We start from the raw sequence: 22,198 nt of genomic DNA, 5'->3' as shown, positions 1-22,198 counted from the left end.
TTTCATTGATTTTATTTACTTATACTAAAGTTATTGTGCGAAAACCAAGAAAATGCTTATTTGGGCCCTTTTTGGCCCCTAATTCCTAAACTGTTAGGACCAAAACTCCCAAAATCAATCCCAACCTTCATTTTGTGGTCATATACCTTGTGTTTAAATTTCATTGATTTCTATTTACTTATACTAAAATTATTGTGCGAAAACCAAGAATAATGCTTATTTGGGCCCTTTCTTTGCCCCTTATTCCTAAACTGTTGAAACAAAAACTCCCAAAATCAATCCCAACCTTTCTTTTGTAGTAATAAACCTTGTGTTTAAATTTCATAAATTTCTATATACTTATACTAAAGTTATAGTGTGAAAACCAAATGTCTACGGACGACGACGACGACGCCAACGTGATACCAATATACGACCAAAAAATTTTCAATTTTTGCGGTCGTATAAAAATGGTTCAAACCCCGCCGGAATCTAAAGGGTCAAAATGGACCATGAAAATGAGGTCAGATTATACTTGCTAGGACATGTACATCTTACAATCATTCTATACACCTAATATGGTGGCTATTGCCTATAGTAACTCAGAAATAAATCATACAACAAAATCTAAAAATTCTCCAATGAACCATGAAATTTAGAGCAAGGTCAGACGAAACCTGCCAGTCTGACATTTTTATCTTATCATTCCATACACCAAATATGGCGGACTAAATGCTTATAGTATCTGAGATAAGAACTTGACCATGTAAGTTTAACCTTGATCACTGATCCATGAAATGAGGTTGGGGTTTAGTGAACATAGATATACAAGGAACCCATATACCAAATATAGTTATCCTATTAAAATAAGTGAATATTTCACTTGACAAATTTTTTTTTCAAGCAGTCACTCAACCATAAATATGAGGTCAAGGACAATGAACATGTGACAGACAGAAACTTTGTAGCAAAAGGTAATTAAATACAAAGTGTAAATCATTCAGGTCTTGCATTCTGGGACTTTTGTCGCAGGTGAGACAAAAAATTTAATGAGAACCTTCAGTTTCAGGTGTTCTGATGAAGTTCAAATATGGAATCACAATTTTCTATTCCTGTCAGAAAAGAAAGGAGTGATATATAATATGCAGATCAGTTTAATTGAATTATCACAAAATGGCACTGTCCATTAATGAGGCTGGATGTGTATTGCTTTTATGTACAAGTGATTTACAATAATGGGTCAAAATCAATGCATCTTTTGTTTTCCTGTTTGAATGGTTTTACACTAGTAATTTTTGGGCACTTTATAGTTTGCTGGGCTCCTTGTTGAAGGCTGTACTTTGACCTATAACAGTTAACTTTTACAAACCATGACTTGGATGGAGAGTTGTCATTGGCACTCATACCACATCTTCTTATATCTATCTGATACTTCTTCTATCACATTTTCAACAAAAACATTATTTATAAATGCCTTTGACATTATTGTCAGTAAATAGGAACAGCCAAAACAAATTATGAACTAGCCCATTCTTACATACAATATGATGGTATCTAACCAGGAGTTGAAAAAAGACTAGATGATGCACAAGCAATTGCCCAACTCACAATAACCTTTAACACTAGGCTAAATTTGAATGTAAATGCCCACTTTGTTACTTATCCTAGCTACCAGTATACCAACTAACTAGAGAACTCATATTCTAGGCACCAAAAAAAAACCAACCTTACAACACAACTCATAGTTCAGAGAGTAAGATTTTTAAATAAGAATGAAAATAAACACATTTAGTTTATATTTTTACTTTATGCATATTCAACATTTGCCCAGCAAAGACAAAACATACAAAACAAAACAAATGAATTATTTCTACATTTGACAAGAAACATGTTATGCATTTTTCTTCTTTTTTAACAAAATCTTAATGAAACTTATTAATGATACCAAATTTAAAAAAATCTTTTATTCGTGAACAGATTTCCTTTTTGTATTAATTTGATTTCGGTTAGACTTCTATGATATTACATATATAAATAACAAATATAAATTTTGCAAAAATATATTAAAGTAAAGCTTGATAGCATTCTACCAACTTTAATAAAAGTTTTTTTTCTTTTATGAATGTTCTTGTTAGTTCAACAAACAAGTGTTTTTTTCACTTATATTTTTTTCAAATAATAATTATTACTCCTAAAAATTGGAATCATTAAAAAGTTTTACTTAAAAAGTTTTTGTAAGATATGATTCAAAAATGTTTTTTTAAGACATTTTATAAAATGTAATAAAAAACATGATAAAAATGTATATGGACGATGATAAAATAACGATATAAATTAACATATTGCATTTTTGTATAGCTTTTTTTTTGTTCTAAATTTAAACATACAACCTCTCATTCTAGCAATCACTTTCAAACACACAACCAGCATAGTGGTTACCATAGATACACATAGAAAGTATTAACAATTATTTTGAGTATATTAAATTAGTTTTGTGTATAAATACTGGACTAGCTTATAAATACATAATATATACAATTGCAATAACAGTCATATTTGTGCCATAAAAACAGATATTACATGTTAGAACTAATTAGCTACATGTTAATACCAGATAGTTACTAATATAGCCTTGTGTTACAAAGATTTTGAAGAAAATTAGGTTTAGACATTTTGCAAAAAGATTATTTTCTGCAAAAAAATCAAGTAGTTTTATATGATGCCTTTATACTAATCATTTGCATCATGATAGGCCAATACAAATGTGTTTTATTTAGGCAAAACTGTTGGTTTAATCCATCTGCATGAAAATAGTCAAATTAAACAATATAAAAGACTGAACAATCAAAATTATCTCCCTTCTTACAATTGAACACTAGTACAAGCACTGTCATCAATAAGAAAAATTTAAAATGCCCTTTGAAAATATTGCACAGAAAGACGTGCTCAATTAGTTGTACAACTAGTAATTCAATATAATATTTATCTGTTTTTATGGCACAATCTATTCTATATGAGGTATTATAAAGTAAAGGTATTTATTTTGACATGGGTTAGTTAATATCTTTGGTGGCAGCATGGCATTAAAAACAAACCAAGTACCCTTTAAACGACCTTGAACATAAATAAAATAATTTACTTATAAGACATCCCTGATGTCCACAAATTTTACATCCAATGAGACAAAATAAAATCTCAAAATCTTAAGCTAATGATATCTGCAATTTGTGCACCATTAAAAGCTTTTTGAAGTTTACATCTTTGAGATCTCCCCTTTTAATTCTGCCATGGAAATGACACACAAAATGCAATAAGCTCTTATATCACAGTGAAAAAATTCTACATCTTTGGGGAGCATCTCATTACATTTGGAATGAGCCATGAATGGCAAAAATTGAGTATACACATTAATTAAGTAAATTATTTTTGTAATAAATATTTTGTATATTTTTAATACAAATATTGATTTTGCATATAAAATGATTGGTTAATACTGTACAAAATGAACTTTTCCTTCACCTTTTACTAACAAACCATTCCATATAAAAAGGGCATAACTAGAAATTCATACTTAAATAAAATAAATTTGTCATTTTTAAAATCCTGGTTACACTTACAACAAAATTATAGCATGTAAAATTTTAGCCAGATCTATATTGTTCAAAATGTGGTAAGAGTAAATAAAATCTAACAACCATATTGTAATTGTGTTATAAACAATTAAAAAATCAATTATAGAAAAATGGAAATCACTTTTTTCTTTCAATAAAATTAAAACCCATCTCGATCAAAACCATATAAAAAATTATACTTTATAAATAAAATATTAAATCTATATGTTTAAAATTTCATTCTTATTAGTAGGCAAACATTATTATGCCAATAATCTGCTGGAATATAAATAAACTTGATCTTTGATCAGTAACATAACAAAATGAAAACATTCAAGTATATCTATTCCCATTGAGTCCATATCAAAGGCATCTGTTTTTTTATGAAACACAAGAAAGCGTTGACACATCTAACACAGCGCTGTACAGCAACAAATTCTTTTCCCACACTACCACTATACACAAGACGGAGTACATTCATCCTTTCTGTTTCTTTTTTCATTTTTCTGTCTGTCCAATATTGTTATTCCCTTTATCTAGCACTGAAAATATAATAAACAATTCTTTTTATTTATTATTTATAAAATAAATTCAATTCAAATCAAATGCCAAACAAACAACAACCTTTTACTTTATCATCACCAAAATATTTTCTAATTGCATCTCATAGTACTAGACAGAAAGACGTTTTTCCAGTGAAATTAAAGATATAACCATTCATTGAATTGAAAACAATTTATAATTTATAATTTATTCCTTTTAAAATATAACTTCATATAATGGATTATCATTAGTTTGTTAAAAAGATACTGTGAGAGTGGATGTAAATAAAATAACTTAAATATAGAACTATCAGTTCTGAAAATGGATATTATATTTATAATGTTGGTCCATAATAACCCTTACTAAGAAATCTCTTTTGATCTATAAATTCAAATATGCTCTTTAACAAGGACAGTCAAACTTTCTATGGCGATTGGAAATTTGGTTAACACTGAATGACAAAACTTTTCCTTTATTTCCATTTATACATTATTGCACTGTGAAAATCAAAATATATTAAAATACACTTTATATATTTCACTTCTACCCATTAAAAAAAACATCCCCCCCTTTTTTTAAATACTTGATATTCCATTGCCATTGCAGTGGTATTTTTAGAACAGATTTCATAACATAAGCAGCTGCTTAATGTACTACCTAACAGTACATCTAATAAATAAAAGATATTATCAATACAGATCTAGCAGAAACAAAAGGTTTTCATGCTTCATGCAATCAATAAATCAGATATAATGCCAAATAAAAAAGTATGTGTGGTTCCAGTTACATCTGAAAAAAAGTTAGGGTAGGTAGGTAGGGATTTTTTTTAATTTTATGTTTTTTTTACATTGAGTCTATGGGAGCAACATTCTGACTTTAACAGTGCTTAATGAAAAATGACAACAAAATCTTTAGGGTAGGCTATTTTTAAGCCGAAAAAGTAGGGACGGTAGGGTTACTGGAACCACACATATATTTTTATTTGGCCTAATGTAAGTAAATTGGTAAGACAGTTATTGATGTATGAGATGTTTCTCAAGGGAACAGTACCGCAGCTAACAGTTTACTTAAAATAACATCCAGTGATACATATATATTTAATCTAAAAATTATAATATTCCTGTTACAAATGTTTTCATTAGGTGTTGATGTGTAATATGCAAGTCATGAAATCAAAATAGCAATTTATTTAGTGGGACCAAATTAAGTTGGTCCAAAAATGTTTTAATTGCATTGGCCTTTGTCCTAGTGGATTTTTTTTATGTATGATCTTAAACAAATTTATTTTCCTGTTATCTGATAGACAAAATGCAAGCTAATTTAACTACTTAATTTCATGCCATATCTGGTTGGTCTTTTTGATAACATATAACTTGTAATGTAACTCAAGTATACACTGTGGTAAACAAGTATACTTTTAATTCTCTTATAAAGGGAAGCAACTCATAAAAGAGAATTTAGAATTCAGGAAATGACAGCTAAAAAAAGTCACTAGTAAATGTGATTTTTCTTTTACTGAATTAAAAATCTGAATTGTTAAAAAAAGACATTGTTTGAAAATTACTATGGAAATATCAAAGAAAATCTTGACACTTTTACAGGAAAGACTTACTAAGAAAATAATTCAATGACAACATTAGTAAACCCAGAGCAGAGCAACAACAATAGCAACCAAAAAGATAGAAATAAATATTGTAAATTAATAAATTTGAAAATAAAACAAAAATCTTGAATATTTTGACAACCTAAGTCGTTAATTCAATACATGTACATTATAGGACTTTCTTAGTGTTGTATCCAAACATGTAATTTTACAATCAAATGACGCCAATGTACTAATAAAGGAAGTTCCATATTTTGACTATTTAACCTATTCTATTGTGTTTGTTTTGTTCACGCATAGTTGTAAATATAATGGAATTTGATGCGACAGTCATACAAAGGAGAGGTTTAGCCCTATAAAACCAGGTTCAATCTGACATTTTCTACATTTGAAAATGCCTGTACTATGTCAGTAATATGACAGTTGTTATCCATTCGTTCGATGTGTTTTATCATTTAAATTTGCCATTTGATTAGGGACTTTCCGTTTCAAATTTTCCTCGAGTTCAGTATTTTTGTGATTTTACATTTTCCCATATATATATATGTGACAAACAAATCAAAGATGTGTTCATTTTAAAAATGTGAGATTAAAAAAAACAAAACAAAAACACACTATTCCACCAATGTTATGGTTACAAATAACAAGTGATATCAAACATATAATAATTTCAAAATTATATCCTAAACACAGATCCAATCTTCAAATATTATATTAAATGATGTGTATGTTAGGAAAACTGTACAGTACACATTTAGTAATGCAGGCATAGGCCGGAGATAATAAATACACATTTATCACTTCAGTTTGACCCTACTGTATGAGCATGGCTGAAATAGCTAAGAAACAGGTTAGGTTCTATTTAAAAGGAGTTTTGTTGTGAGACATTTCAGTAACAAATTCATTTGTGGACATACATATATGCATAAATAAGACGAGAGTCTGTGCCAAAAACTTTTCTAGCTACTAGCCGGAATTGGAAAATTTCAACATTTTTCCTACATAATTCAACAAAATTTCACTGAATTTTCAATAGCACAAATAGATTCTTACTAGACTCTGACATTTGGGCTAGAGGCTAAAGGCACGGACTGAGACGATTACAAATCAGTACATGCATTACATTTAACCTTTTCTTGGAAAGAATGTCCATAAATTATGTAACAATTTGAACCAGGCTCAAATAAGGTTGACTGAATTGAGTTATATATTTGTAGACTAGTAAGGTAGAGTAAAATATCATTACATAATAGAAAGTTAATGGTAGTTTATATAAAATATCAAACAAGAATCACTGAACCTGATATTTTCCTTCAAGATTTTCAAAAGACCAGATGGCCACAAGCTTTAATTCAGTGACAGCTACAGCAATTATTGTTGAAAACAAGATGGTATGAAGTATTTGAACTGTTACTGCTGACCTCTTTTCAAAAGAGGCGGAATTAAAGCTACCAAAGGAATTTGACAATGCCAAAATAAGGAAAAAACTACCAAAAGACAAATAACATCCACAAAACATAACATATATATATCTAACACTGAGCAAAACTGTCCCCTTACCCATGCTTAACAATCATTGCCAAGATATATATGTTTAGACATAGAGAATTCAGAGTTATATCTAATAGCTGAAGTGCTTTGTTAAGACAGGGCTATCACATATCCAACTAGCTTCAAGAAACTTAGGTATACCTTAAAAGACCTTCTTCAAAATGTTCCTGATGCATTCTCGAGTTTAAATATAATTTTGGAAAATTGGTCAAGAAACTCTTAATTTTAATTACATGTGCAAAGTCAGATATATAATGATTTATTTAAAAGTTGTATAGTAAACCACAATACAAATCTCTCAAGACAATTGATTACAGGCCTCATGTTGCCTGCTGAGTCTACTTTGTCAAAATTTACTAGCCTAAGCAACCTAGTTTCTACTGCCACGAAAGCACCCAGTAGCAATTATGCTGTTTTTCATTTGTACTCCACATGCATCCTAAACTTTTGGAAAACAAGAAAAAAGAACATGCCATTTGACAAGCAAACTAAACCTCTAGGAAAATCCATTGTTAAAGTAGGCTAAAGGCTTGGATGCATCAAACAGATTTATACCTTATTTTACTTGGATTTTTATTTAGGAATATCAGAATTCATTCTGGAAATAAAGAAGAAATAAGTTAGAGTAAGGAAAATACAAAAAGTAAATAAAAAGCATTCATTCAAACAAATCTGCTTTGTCTTGCAAAAGGTAAAACCAATATCTACATTTGTATGCACTTGCATTTCCAAATGTTATCATTGGTTATTTCTTTAAATAATAATCAATATCAACTCAAAACTTTTTTGTAATGGGGAAATATGATAAATTACATCAAATATAATGTGGATTAATTTTTTATTTTGTGGTTACCAATTTTTCTAGAATTGAGGAAAAGTGGTGATTTTTGATCCACTCAAATTTGTATCCCATGAACATGATGAATAATATTACATTCCACACAATATAAATTATTGTTTACACTGTCTACTGCACTTCTAAAATGTAAAATGTTTTAAAATTGTCCTAGTATCCATGTAGCACATGCAGCCACCCACATTTATTCAAAAGTGTTAAATAGTTCCTAAAATGCATGGTTAATGGTCGATTAAGTGAAAACTGTAACAATGGTGATCTTACACATGAGAACCCAGAATGGCCTGCAGATATTTCTCAAAAATCTTTTAACCATAAATAATATTGTATTACACATATTTTTATTCATATTTGTAGACTTATAGTGCATGTACTTATCAAAGCAACAATAAAAATAAATGTGTTACCACATGAACTTGTAACTTAATATGCAAATAAAATCATACAAATTTAAAACTGCTTAAATGTAGTTGGAAATTTTTTTTTCCAAGCTATTTTTTGCTGATTTTACACAATGACTAATGGAAAAGGCCAAGCCCAAAGAAATACCTAAATCTTACCCTGTTATTTTGAATCTCATTGGCTGAAAATCAACTTCTTGATGAGTACTAGTGGTAATTAGCATAAAGTATGTTAGCAACAGAGTTTACTAGTTCCCTTATTATGGACCCCAAAAGCACTACCATATAGCCCTTTCCTTAATTTTATTTCGGATGGGGAGGGGAGGGGGAGTGGGGGAATATGCTTTTGCTTTAATAGTTAAAACCCTTGTTTTTTTTATCTGTTGCAGGATGGTGCATATAACATGTAGAATGGCTATTTAGACAATAGAATATTTTTTTCAAAATCATTACATGATACTTAGACATGACAGATCCCAATCAGGTATAGAAAAAAATTTGCCTCAATACTATGTATATTTTTTATCAAATATAAGAAAATGACCTGAAAGTAAGTTTGATTTGCATGAAATTTAGAAAAACTCATTCTATGTTCTTTAAAGAAATATGCACCCAACTGCCACAAGCTGTTACTGCAGACAATATCTGCTGATAAAAATGGACTGTACACATATGTATGCTAAAAATATATATATTTAACATACATTCCTATTGAATGAGACGTAGATTAACTAACTCACTCTACAGGAATCTAATAATATTGATACAAATGATGTGTGCATATTACATACTTAACATCACAAATCAATAATGAAAGTAATTTATTTATTTTTGCTGAATTGTTGATTGACAATATCTTACATTTGTATATGAATCGTTTTTTCTCTCTTTAGTTTTGCTGAATTCAATTCTTATTCTTGGGACTTGTTATAAACTAGACGGTAGACCTTTGACTTTACTTAGAAATTAAATATAATGGTTTCAAAACCCCAAGCAGCAGACAATGTTTGATAAAAACTGAATGCATGGGGATCTCTATAATTTCTGAGAGAGCCAACAGACAGAACCCCAAGTTACTTGTCTCTCAACTTGATCATAGTGCAAGGAGATAACAAGAGACAAAATGAATAACAGACAGACCACCTACTAAGTTTAGATAGCAAATGACAATAGCAACTTAAAAGTGTTACAGTATATGTGATGATGTCTTTCATTAAACAGAAATTTAACAAACATTGATCAATGATAACATAACCCTGATAGATGAAATTTGAGTGCACAAATTGTACATTTCATGAAATCAATGAGTACAAAAAAAACAGCTGTTCAATAAAAATAAAAGTCTTGCTTAAATTTCATAGACGAGAAAAGAAAAACAAAAAGAATATATACACATAAACAGCACATCAACATACTCATGTAAGTGCAGACTGAAGCCACAAAAAAAAGCTTTAATATATTATGAAGTTCAGTACATACTGTTATTTCCAGAACATGGATTAGAAAGATTGAAACAAACCTAGAAAAGGGAGATAATTTCAAGAATGATACAATAGCAATATAAATCACCTTTTTCACATGTTTGTTATTACACTGTTTTGTTCATGATGTGTTCATGTACAAATGATGTATGTTCATCAAAAGGATAACTATAATCACATGGGATTTGTCTCCAGTTCTTCATGACACATAGTACATGTAGTAGCTTTTTTTTCAAGAATTACATTATCTTCATACCTTGTCAGAATACAAGGTACTAATCATTTAATTAGAAATGATGACTATTGCATATCCCCATATCAGTTGGTGGCATTGAACAATTTATCAAAGATCTAAAATATATGTCCACTGACCCCTGACCTTTGGCTTTTGAACCTTACAATTTTCAAGTTATTGAGGCAATAAGTTCAATAGCCCGCTTATCAGATCAATTTTTTCACATCAACAATTATCAATGAAGCATTGGCATTTTTATCAGAAAGGAAATTCACAATAATCATGATAATCTCTTGAAATTGAGACTTTAGAAAACAAAGCCATCTGGAACAATCCTTGAATAAAACAGAAACAATGATGATTCAATAATAGAAGAATGGAGAAAAAACACTGGTACCCTTGACTCTACTCTTGAACTTTAATTACAAGTAACACTGGTACATTTTTCTTTGTACCTACGATTGTGTCTTGATGTGCATGCACATGTACAATTGTAGCATAAATTTCTCTTTCCTTAATCACTTACATGTAATTGTGACAGAATCGAATACCCTTTACTTACAAATAACAAAATGCTTACTGTCAAGAATTTCATTTCAAATACAGGCTTGGGAAATTATGAATTATTGTTAAGCATGCAAACTGTTTGAAGCCAAAATCAACAAGTTTAACTTTATAAGTACTAAATAGAACATCCTTTGTTTGTAAAGCCTTAAGGAGGCAGCTGACATACCTGTCTCCAAAAACGTTTAGGCCATTCAAAAGAAACCTGTAACACATGAATTGTGTGTGCAAGTTATAACAGCCCTCAGAAAATGCAATTTCACTGGTCCCATTTGAACATTTAACTTTATTTTCGTTTTCTTTTCTTTCATGTATGAATTTCTTGAATAGTCAATAACTGTCATAAAATGTGATAAATTCAAAAAGGACTCTTATTGGTGATTTAAAAAAATCTGCGACTATTGTGGATGATTCACTCAGAAATGTCTCTTAGAATTGAAGACCATGTGCAATTGTAGCAGCCAACCTGTTTAACTATATGATTAACTCAATATCAGTGACATCACTGAAAGAGTGACTTTTTACATTTATAACTGTCTTGTGTGTACATTTGTATACAAATGTACCAAATGATAATAAACATGATTAATAATGTACATTTGTATAGTACAGATAAAACACAATTTATAGTCAGATGAAAATAAAGTGAAGTGATGCTGAGGGAATCACTGTAAAACAGGATGATTGGACATTATATTATTTATAACTCAATTGATTTACAAATGCAATCATGATATTGACATGTACCGAGAGAGAAACAAAAGTGAATCAATACACTGTATACATTCTCAATTTTAATAATGAACATTCACAGTGCATTGGCGGATCCAGAAGGGGAGGGGGTCTGGGGGTTGGAACCCCCTTTTTTTTTTGCCGATCAATGCATTTGAACGAGAACATATATTTGGAACCCCCCTTTTGTCCTGGGTTGGGAACCCCCCTTTTTTAAATGGCTGGATCCGTCACTGCAGCGAAATATCACTATCCTGTTAATGCCTGTCAGATTCAACTGAATCACTTCTGTACATGTTTATGTTTGTAAAAAGTCTTGCAGCCCCGATTTACATTTAGACCAGAGAGGTTTGGATGGTCAGGAAAAATTATTTTATAACCCCAAAATTTACACCAGGATATCAACATGATCAATCTGGACATCAAACTCTAATTGGACCTAAATAATAAATATATTGAGGGCTTCCAGAAGCCAATTTCAATAATTGTAATTGTATATAGTTCAGCCTGACTTTTGCTCGAGAGCTCTAATCTTGATCAGCTTCTAAGTTGTTTTTTTGACAGAAACACAACTACATACAACAGTATACATGTATGTGTCATGTATGTGGATACTAAAATGAACATGAAATTTATGTGTATACAATAACAGTATACTTTAATTTTGAACACACCATATATATATCCCAATTGAGTGTTAAACTTTACCCAAATTAGTTAAATTATTTTATTCATTTGGTTAGTTTTGAAAAGAATTCAATCTTTAAGAACTCCATGCGTGGTTGAGGTATGAATTCAGAATTTAAATATCAAAAACACTTTTCCAAGAAAGCAAAAACACATTTTTTATCCAATTTTACAATATATTATTTCAGAATTATTTCAGAAATTTAAGATATTACTTTTATCAGAAATGAGAGATGGTGTTATAAAGCTTGGTAATGATCAAAAGTGAATTTCTAGCTAGCACTTGAAGGAAACCCAAGGACCATTCTAAAGAGACTAACCCTTTATCAACTTACCCTGGGGCCTAATAATCCCTCCTGCTATGGTATGATCGGCCAGAAGCCCTACCATAATCTTCATAATGTGAGTTGTGGTTGTGACTTACTTTGGAAGTCCCCATTTTATTGCGTCCGCCTTGTCCTCTACGCATATTCCGTCGTTCTCTGTCAAATTCCAGATCTTCCAACCTCTGTGTAAGGGTAAGTTTTTGTTGAATTGCCATTCGTAACAATGAATTCAATGTCTTCTTCTCTTCCTCTGCGCTCGCCAACTGTCTCTGCATTTCATCCAGTTGTGTGACATATTCATCACAACGCTGTGCAAACATTGCTCTCAGAGATGCAAATGTGGCCGCATCTTCTTTCAATGCTTTCAGTTCGTTTCTCAGCTTCATCATTGTCTCAGTGACAATCACTTTTTCAGTGTCATATTTTTGTTTCAAATTAGCTAATGCTACTTCAGCAGTTGATTTGTTTGCCTTGAGCACACTTCTCAATGTTGCTATTTGTTCTCGTTTTGTAGACAACATGGCTTTCAGTTTAACAACTTGTTCTTGTAATTCCTGAACATCCGTATTCTCGTTATCGCCATTACGTTGTCGTGACACTTCCATCAAATGCTCTACTGCCCTCTTCAAATATTTAACCTGATCGATGACAGTTTCGGTAAGTTTGTAACATGATATCGGATCGCCTTTGATATCATCATAATTCTTCTTAGCTTTTGATTTGGTCTTCCTTGGTGATTTATCACCGTTCTTTTTAGGGTTAGGGTCTTCTTTCTCTTCACTACTGCTACGTGAACCATCTCGAGACAATTGTGCGGCAGCCTTGGCATGGTCAAGCATAACTCGGCTTGGAGTTTCACCATTCACTTCACATACAAGATGATAAAGCTGTGCCATTTCTTCTGTGGCCTTTACAAGTTCATCTTGAGTTGTATTCAAACTTCCCTGAGCCTCTGAAGCAGCCATTGTCATGGCTTTCAAATCTTTTTCTAAGTCTTTAATTGTATTTTCATACTGATTACACTTATTCCTGAGGTCCTCTAAAGCATGACCGAATTCTTTCTCATCATATCTGACAGTACCGTGCTGACCTCTAGCTTGAAGGTTGTTAATCTCATCATTTAGAGTACTTATTTCAGAAAGGGCTTTGGAATATTTCCTTTCATTAACACGGAGATTCTTTTTCAGTTCCAGTAACGATTTCTTATCTGGATCAGTTTCATTGGCTATCAATTCATCTAAATCGGTTGAATCATCATCCATGCCAAGCTCCGTCTCTCTTTCCTTTATCACAGAATTTATATGAGATTTCAATTGATCGGCACGTTTCTTTTGTTCTATAAGGTCCTGCTGAGTGTCCTCAATCAGCTTTTGAGCCTCATCTAAAGCTTTTTGAAGTTCACCTTTTTCTTGTTCACTTTGATCTAAAAGTTGTTCTAATTTTTTAACCTCATTCTCTTGAATTTCACTAAGAATGTCATTCACTTTACCAGGACCTGGTTTAACGAGAGATTTTGTATCATCATTTTGGAAGTCTGCCTCTATCCTCCTTAATGCAGGATTATCGTGTTCACCCTGTCCTTCGTCAGTGTCATCAATAATTTCTGATCTACTATTTGGTAGTCCTTCACTGAGCCCGCTCATGTGAGCTAAATTACTTAAATTAAACATAGATTCTTGATTAATTCTTTGGTCAAGTTCTTTCTTGAGTGAATGTTTTTGTTCTCGCTCATGTTGTAATGAATTTAATGCTTCTTCTAAATTTTTTTCAACAATTTTTTTCAAACTTGTGTTTTCATCCAATTGAATGTTAAGATCGTCAAGTTCTTCATGAAGTCTTCGAATTTCATGTTTCATTCCTTCAAATTCAACCTGACTCTGTTTTAACTGAGAAACTGTTTTTTGGAGTGAAATGTTTTCTTCTTCGAGTTCAGCATAATCAGCCAAATTTCGATTTTCCCGTTTTCTGAACTCGGAAATGTCATTTTTATATTGTCTTCTTTGATCTTCTAATGTATCAGTTTGTTGTTGTAATTCCAAAACTGCTTGATGTAATCGCTCATTTTCGGCTGAGCTCCGATCGAAGGACTGTTTGAATGATTTTAATTCAGTCTCAAGTTCATTGATTGATGTTTTATAACTTTCTTCCCTTGTAGCTGTTTCCTGTAGGAATGTGTCTTCATGGTGAATTCCACTTTTTTGTTGCTTACGAAATGTGTCCTGATGTTTGTTTAATGCCTACAATGAAAAAGAAGATGATCATGATTTATTCTTAATATGTATAAAATACAACAAACTTACAACTTCCAAATTGGCAATAATGCATTCCTATTTGCTTATAAATGTCCAGTTACTTATACACTCATCTCAAAACAACATCAATATTACAAATTACAAATACTTAAAAGTTCAATAAAAAAAAACATTCAATCGTCTTCATTCTTACCAATATGTCAATGCCTGTATATATATGAGTAATTTAAAAAAATTGAAAAAATATACCTGTATGTAAGTCCTAATTGTAATTTCACATTGCAAAAAGACGTGTCACAGTACTCGTCTATCCCAAATTTCATGTATTTGGTTTTGATGTTATATTTGTAATTCTCGTGGGATTTTGTCTGATGCTTGGTCCGTTTCTGTATGTGTTACATTTTAGTTTTGTGTCGTTGTTCTCCTCTTATATTTAATGCGTTTCCCTCTGTTTCAGTTTGTTACCCCGATTTTGTTTTTTGTCCATGGATTTATGAGTTTTGAACAGCGGTATACTACTGTTGCCTTAATTAATTAACTAGCTACCTGCTCAATGTTTAAAGCCAAAATCAGCTTTTACAAGATTTTGGTCCTTATAATGCATCCCTTTTTTTTCAAATTTCACATTACTAGAGGCAAAAACACAAAATCTAGAGGTGATTTTGAGCATTATACATGGCATTGCTATTGGACACTTATGGTCTTATCTGGATTGTTACAAACCCTAAGTTAACTCCTTCTAATATTTTTATTATGATATGTTGTAACTTAGTTTACTGTCTTGTTGATGTATAGCCATTATCTCCATTTATTCATATTAACACATTTATAACTTTTCTTTGACAAAATTGGGAGATATAGATGACTTAATTTTACAGCTTTCATCTGGTAATAAATACATTGCTAAAAATCCAAGTGAATTTGTAAAGAACTGGTGAAAGTTTTTCAGATTTCTTCTGATATCTGGTTCTATCATTTCTATTGATCAAGATGCAAACTTAAGATTAAATGTTCATCAATCATGTAATATGTTTCATACAGGTTTTATTTTCATATGCATACATGTACAGTAAAAGTAGATACTCTTTTAAAGTCTTTAATCATGTTTATAGCTTTCTCTTTAGATGTGTGGTTGCTACATTGTATATATAAAGTAGAGAAAGAGTAAATAGGAGAGAAGGTGTCAGATTTTCCATTTCATTTTATTTTCTTTTAAGGGGAAATGTTTGTACTTTTTTTTATTTTTATTGGTTGTGGAGGGGTATATATTAACCCTTTAAGAAAAACAGAGGAGTACACAAAAAAACATAAGTGTCGGAGAAAAGCTGACATTACTCCAATCCCTATCCTATCTGCACCCTCTGCAGTAAGAACTAAATAAGAATGTATCATTATTACCCCTTATTGTCAACACTATAATTTATGTGATATACACTTAAACTGTCATCACTGACATGTTAACTAGTACCTGTACTGTACTGAACATTGTATAATCAAATAAATAAATAAACATATTATTTTAGGTGGTTTGCTCAACAGACACAATGACAGACTTATTTTTTGTGTACATGACATAATGGTTTGATCTAATGTGTTAGTATTTAGTTTACACATTAAGTATATGATATACAGGTTTTAGCTTGTAGCTTATTTCTGTCAGAAGTTTGTTTATTTAGAAAATTGAATAATTCGTTTATCTCTAAATCATTGGGCTTGACCACAAAGTGGAAAGTAGTTTCTAATATAGATCAGAAAGGCAGAAACTATTTTTTTTATGTCTACATGGAGATGTAGGACTAGGTACATGTAGGTCAGGAATGTATTTTTACCAAGCAAAGGAATAAAACCAGAAAAGATGTCTTTATACATGTATGCCTGGACCTTCATTAGACTAGAGTCTTAACCATACAGTAAATGTGTGGAAAAGTTGCGAATAAATCTTAACAGAGATAAGAAAATAAACATCTGCCATCATCAGCCAATGTTATAATGGAATAAAAACTATGATATATAGACAAAGACTATCCCTGATGAGGCGTTTAATTGCTCTTGACATGTAGGAAATGCACATACATAGTTTTTTAAGAACGAAAATATGTATACTTGTTTTCTTCTTCCTGGCAGAGAAAATAAATTGGGTTGTTACATTCAATGTGAAATCATTTTATTTTTGAAAAATATTTTACATATTACATAAAACTTCTTCTTGTAGGGAAATTTTCTGGATGTACTTAATTAAAAAGTATGGATTTCAACAGCGCTTTTCTAAATGTATTCATAAAATGTGTTAAGAGTAGGCATTCAATTAAATGAATTTTATTGGGTTGCAAGGCAGGCTGGTACCAAAAAAGTATATTTTTAAGCATTTATACCATGATGTATAAGGTACATTATTAATGTGCATGTATTAAATCATTTATTTTCACAACATACAATTGTAAGAAATTATATTTTTTCCTCCATGAGAACATAATATTACAATTGTTTAACACAAGATGCATTAATATTTAGTACTTTTATTGATTGTAATTTGTATGATTTATAAATTAATAATATTATTAAGCATAATTTCAATAATATTCAAAATGCTATGATCAACCAGATCATATGTTAATATGTTCAAACAATTTAAAATGTTGTTTAGAATATAATCCTGTATCACTTTAATTTCACTAATGTAATCAAAAGAAATTATATAATATATATTTAACAACTTTCTCTTGATCTGGACTTCTGAACCATGAAATACTTTATTCAAAATACAAATATTGTATCATTTAAATATAATTTGGGTTAAAGATTAAAAATCAAAGAAATGAGAAAAATCCCAACAATGAATGATCTTCCCTTATTTGGAATAAAATTTATGAAAATGTAATATAATCATGATTTGAATTATGAATTCATAAGCTGTTTAGCCCAAACTTATGGTTGACAGTGCATAAGATATGTATGAATACCAGCAGATACATCCCATTAATAACACATGTGTTACATGTTAAATTAATTACAACACATCAAAAACTACACCCGTAGCCTTATGAGTTAAACAGACATAAAGGTTCATTCATATTTGTTAACACATAACTTTTAAAGTTTACCTGAATCTTTAGAAATAAATTAAACAACCAACACCTTCTGCCTACATCTTTAATTCAGGTCATGTGAAGAAAATAAATTCCATTATATTGCTTAAAAGGATAGGTACATTTAACATGTAGGTTGCTTAAAATTATATTTATGTCACACATATGACTAAATTAACTGAAATGTGGGGTATTTTTCCACCCCCCACCCCCGAGTATTCTTTGAAGAAAATCTGCTGGTCATCACTATTGCTAAATAACAAAATTGAGTCTGCCCTTGCAAAATTTTGTTGGCCAAAAGCTTAGGACCACCTCTTTTCTAGAACTTGCATCTTGTTATTAAAATCTCACATAAAAACAGGATTTATGGATTATTGTTTGCTGAACGTACATTGACAAATATTTCATGCAAACATAGGACATGTTAAAATTTAAAACAGAGACATGAAACTGGACATGGCTTCCAGTGATAATAAAAAGACTTCAGTTTCTGATTCATAATCAATAAAAACATTGAAAAGAAAGATAAATGTATAAATGAATGAAGATCTGTGTCCAATGCCTTCGACACGACACGACACAGATTGCCCTACTTGTCAATATGTAAACAATATATTCAGAGTTCATAAAGGGACATCCCTCGAAAAAAAAAGTGAAACCCCCAAATTCAAACTTATCTGTGCATGGAGGTAATATTAACCATTGTGTACAAGTTTCATTACATTTGGTTGAGACAAACTAAAGTTAGAAATCTGAAACTAATTTTAGAGCATACAGACAGAGGACCAGATGGACAAGGGTAAAACTTGAAGCCTCCTCTGTCATGGTGTGGCCATCACAAAGGGTTTTTATCTAAAAACATTTTAAATCATCTAATATTTTTCCTTTGCCTCACAATGGAACATAACATTACAGGTACCATTGCCAGCTTATAAATCGTATTTTAACATGCAACCAAACAAAGTGTGCTTAAAAATGTATCCAAACTATCAACAATAAACTTATCCCTGTCACCACGAAACCACTGCACGAAAAACAAATGCACATTTTATAAATGTATCATAATTTATACCCATGCAGGATTATTTAAAAGCTCCTGTAAAATAATATTCATGTAAATAAGAACCAACAATTAATAGAGTAATACAAACAATACCAGGGTATATGTTTTCATGAAATGCGTCCAATGACCCTAGCTTGTCTGGCAAAACAGCTGTTAATAGACAGACTATAGAATCTAAAGCCTTCTTGGTTAATTTCTTCAAAAGTGTACATCAAAATATGTGATTGCTTAACAACGGAAATTCATCCAATGAAAATTTCAAAAGCATATCAAGAAATTTTCCCTTTAAAAGGGGGACATCTTTTTTTTTCTTGAATCTTAAAGTCATATGAAACGAGTGACCGGTGAAAAATAATGTTATTCTAATTCATGTACCAATGCATACAAACATCATAAACAGTTTTCTGTGCACAATTTTATAAATTTTTTCGCATAAATTTCGTAAAATCACCAATTTTTTTTCAATCGGTCAGTGTTATTGAGAAAATATGGCAGGTAATTAAAGTTCGTGTATTGAAGCCGAAGTTGAACGATTGTCACCTGTTTGTCAGCAATCAACAAAAAGCATGGATATTGACCACGTGTTTAACATGTACAATCAGATAATTATAGTTTATTTAAAGGACATCCATGCGTATTACGATCACCAGATTTTTACGACATGGGTCACACTGAGGTCACTTTGAATACGGAAAATATGTTGGGGAATTGCTTCCTGGAAGGAATTAACATAAAGCACAGTCGCTTGAATTTTAGTGATATATGTATGAAAAAAAAAATGAAAAAAATACTGTTATATGTATAATATTATTATATATCACTAAAATTCAAGCGACTGTGCATAAAGTAAACTAAACTTTTTCTAAATATGAACTAATTTAAAAAAATTCTTCAGAAAAAAGTATATATGTACATAAGTTTTATAATGAAACTATCCATTGAGTTAAATAAAAAAAGCATAAGCATTATTTTTTTAATTTGAGGTTTCTTATGACTTTAAAGTAAATAATTCCAACTAAACCACATTTTTTGCCCTGCTTTGTTGTTTTCAAACTCTGATACAAATTTGAATGCAATATTCAATGTTTGGTTTTATTGGACATTCAATTTCACTAATGATTAATGAAGGAATGTGATTGATTGATCATAAGGATAATCTCAAGGTACATAATCAGTTAAAACGTTTTCTGGTTCAATTCAGACCAATAAATGCTGTTGAGGTTTTAAATCTGCTAAAATGCAAGATAATGTGAAGAATCAAAAATATGTAAAAGTATGTTTAGATGTCTTCAAATACGACACGCGGAATAGCAAAATTCAATATTCAACTTTGAGATATTCCCCCAACTTGACGACAGCTAGTCATAAGAAGGGCATTGACGCACCCAAATCTCTGTGAAAACCATAAATATAATATTTACCTCTTTAGCTGTGTCTAGTTCTTGCTTTAATGTTTCATATTGTGTCTCTATTTCTTCGATTTGCTGTTGAAGTTGCTGTTTTTCCTCTAACACTGCAAGTCCGTACTCAGCGGCTTGCACCTTTTCTTGTGTCGTCTCGGCAAGTTCTGTCTGCAGTCGCTCGACTTCTCGCCTCAACTCTTCAACAGACTGGTCGGCACTACTTGGATCTGACATTTTTAACCTAAAGAGGACTTAAATTATTCAAATAACACGAAAATTGGAAGAAAGTTTCAAGGGCAGACTCCCCCATACTATACAGTCGCCATCTTATTAATTTATGCAGCTATGTTGTCATGTGACCAGACTTGTCTTTATATGGAAACCCTAATTAACTTTAATGCTAACCGTGTTTATGTTGGGTTTTTAAAAATTAATCCTATTTATCGAGATCTGGTCCCCATAATGTACATCAATAAGAAAAAGATTAAAGTAAATATTAAGACAAGTCACCTATCACCAGTTGTTTACAATATATTGATCTTGGAAAATATTAATGTAAATTATGCAAATTCTTATGGCATTAGGACATTAGGCCGTATATGATTTATCATATGATCGGTATACTCACTGGAACATGATACATATATTGACTGGTACTATTTTAACTAACTAATGTTAGTATAATAGTGCCAAATATTCCCAGGATATGTCAAGGAAAAAAAACTCGCATTTGTTTTTAAACAAATTAGTACTATCAGAGACATACTCTATGTATTTATATATGTCTCTGCTGGTACTATGAATGATACACTCGAGGATACACTAAAGCATGTTATGTAAAATAAAAGAAACAGGGGCTGATCCAGCCATGTTAAAACCGGGGGTGGGGACATCAAAGGATAAAGGGGGTTCATTCAAATGCATTGATCGTCTAAAAAATAATGGAGGGTTCAAAACCCCGGCAGACCCCCAAGATCCGCCACTGAGAAAGTCTATATCAAAATTCCATTTTAAAGAAGTGATTACCACTAACAGACGTGTCATCAGAAACATATTTTCTGGTACATGCAAAACTTGAACAACACATAAGAAAATATAAAAACTTGTTTTCACTTTGCATCAAAAACTCACGTTTTGTAAGTTTAAATTGGTACTGTTACACTAGTAAGATATATACGAGTCCTAGGTTATAACTAAAAGAAATCTTCGTTCTATGAGTTATTCTAATACTATAACAATTTATATGTGATATAGAAATCTCAGGTCACTGAGTTGGAGAAATAAGGGCACGAACAAATATTTTCTTTCTTTTGAAAATATGGGCAAAAATATGTTCCAATATTTGACACATCTGGATGTGTCATCAATATAAATGATTGCTGTTACATTTTTGAGATTTGCAATCAAATCTTCACCGTGACATTATATATTATATTATAATGTCACAGGTTGAACTGAACATAGTATAATTGAATAAGTCGCCTCACCTGGTAATGTTAGTTTCATTACATCTATGGTTTCATGAATGCAGTAGTAGAATCTATTTCGATGATGATACGTCGTACTAGTCTATCTATAACTTTTTGAAGCAAAAATGTTGTGAAACTATGATTTCTTTGTTAATCAAAGAAATACATATTCATTTGTGATATTAACTCAATTATGATAACTCTGATTTTAATTAAGTGTCATATAGTTCAATTATCAACTTTCCTAGTTTGATTGTTAAATTTGTTCTTAATTAAAAGATTATTGTCATTTCTAAAAGCAATTGTCAAATGTCAATATTACTCGAAATAAGCATACAATGGAGGAAGAGGAAAGC

At 30.8% G+C, this 22,198-nt stretch overlaps 1 protein-coding gene across 10 annotated transcripts; it reads right to left on the bottom strand.

Moving 5' to 3' along the window:
* Positions 1 to 1,766: 1,766 nt before the first annotated feature.
* LOC139485383 (protein bicaudal D homolog 1-like) lies at positions 1,767 to 20,907 on the bottom strand. 10 transcript variants are annotated; one of them, XR_011655312.1, is made up of 5 exons: positions 20,392 to 20,785; positions 12,579 to 14,806; positions 10,994 to 11,029; positions 7,843 to 7,885; positions 1,767 to 4,132 (listed from the first exon to the last, which is right to left on the bottom strand). XR_011655312.1 is itself a non-coding variant. In XM_071269872.1 (5 exons), exons 1-4 carry the CDS (start codon positions 20,605 to 20,607, stop codon positions 7,874 to 7,876), a joined length of 2,403 nt encoding a protein of 800 aa, XP_071125973.1. In that variant the 5' UTR covers positions 20,608 to 20,785; the 3' UTR covers positions 1,767 to 4,132; positions 7,843 to 7,873. The 10 variants fall into 10 exon arrangements, 7 of the variants coding, with proteins under 7 accessions (XP_071125973.1, XP_071125981.1, XP_071125966.1 ...); XR_011655313.1 differs by lacking the exon at positions 10,994 to 11,029 and adding an exon at positions 10,024 to 10,063; XM_071269872.1 differs by having other exon boundaries at positions 12,668 to 14,806.
* Between the last annotated feature and the right edge of the window lie 1,291 nt (positions 20,908 to 22,198).

Source organism: Mytilus edulis, chromosome 1 (genome assembly GCF_963676685.1).
Source record: "Mytilus edulis chromosome 1, xbMytEdul2.2, whole genome shotgun sequence".
Taxonomy (NCBI): Eukaryota; Metazoa; Mollusca; class Bivalvia; order Mytilida; family Mytilidae; genus Mytilus; species Mytilus edulis.
Note: the sequence above shows the minus strand (reverse complement) of the source record. Positions and strands in the feature narration are given on the sequence as shown.

Bases quoted from the DNA above. Each gene is read 5' to 3' on its own strand.
- LOC139485383 (XM_071269835.1), bottom strand. From the start codon at position 20,607: ATGTCAGATCCAAGTAGTGCCGACCAGTCTGTTGAAGAGTTGAGGCGA. The intron at 14,807-20,391 runs GTAAATATTATA...TTTTCATTGTAG, and splicing joins AACTAGACACAGCTAAAGAG to GCATTAAACAAACATCAGGA. The intron at 10,064-12,667 runs GTAAGTCACAAC...TCCCTTTTCTAG, and splicing joins ATAAAATGGGGACTTCCAAA to GTTTGTTTCAATCTTTCTAA.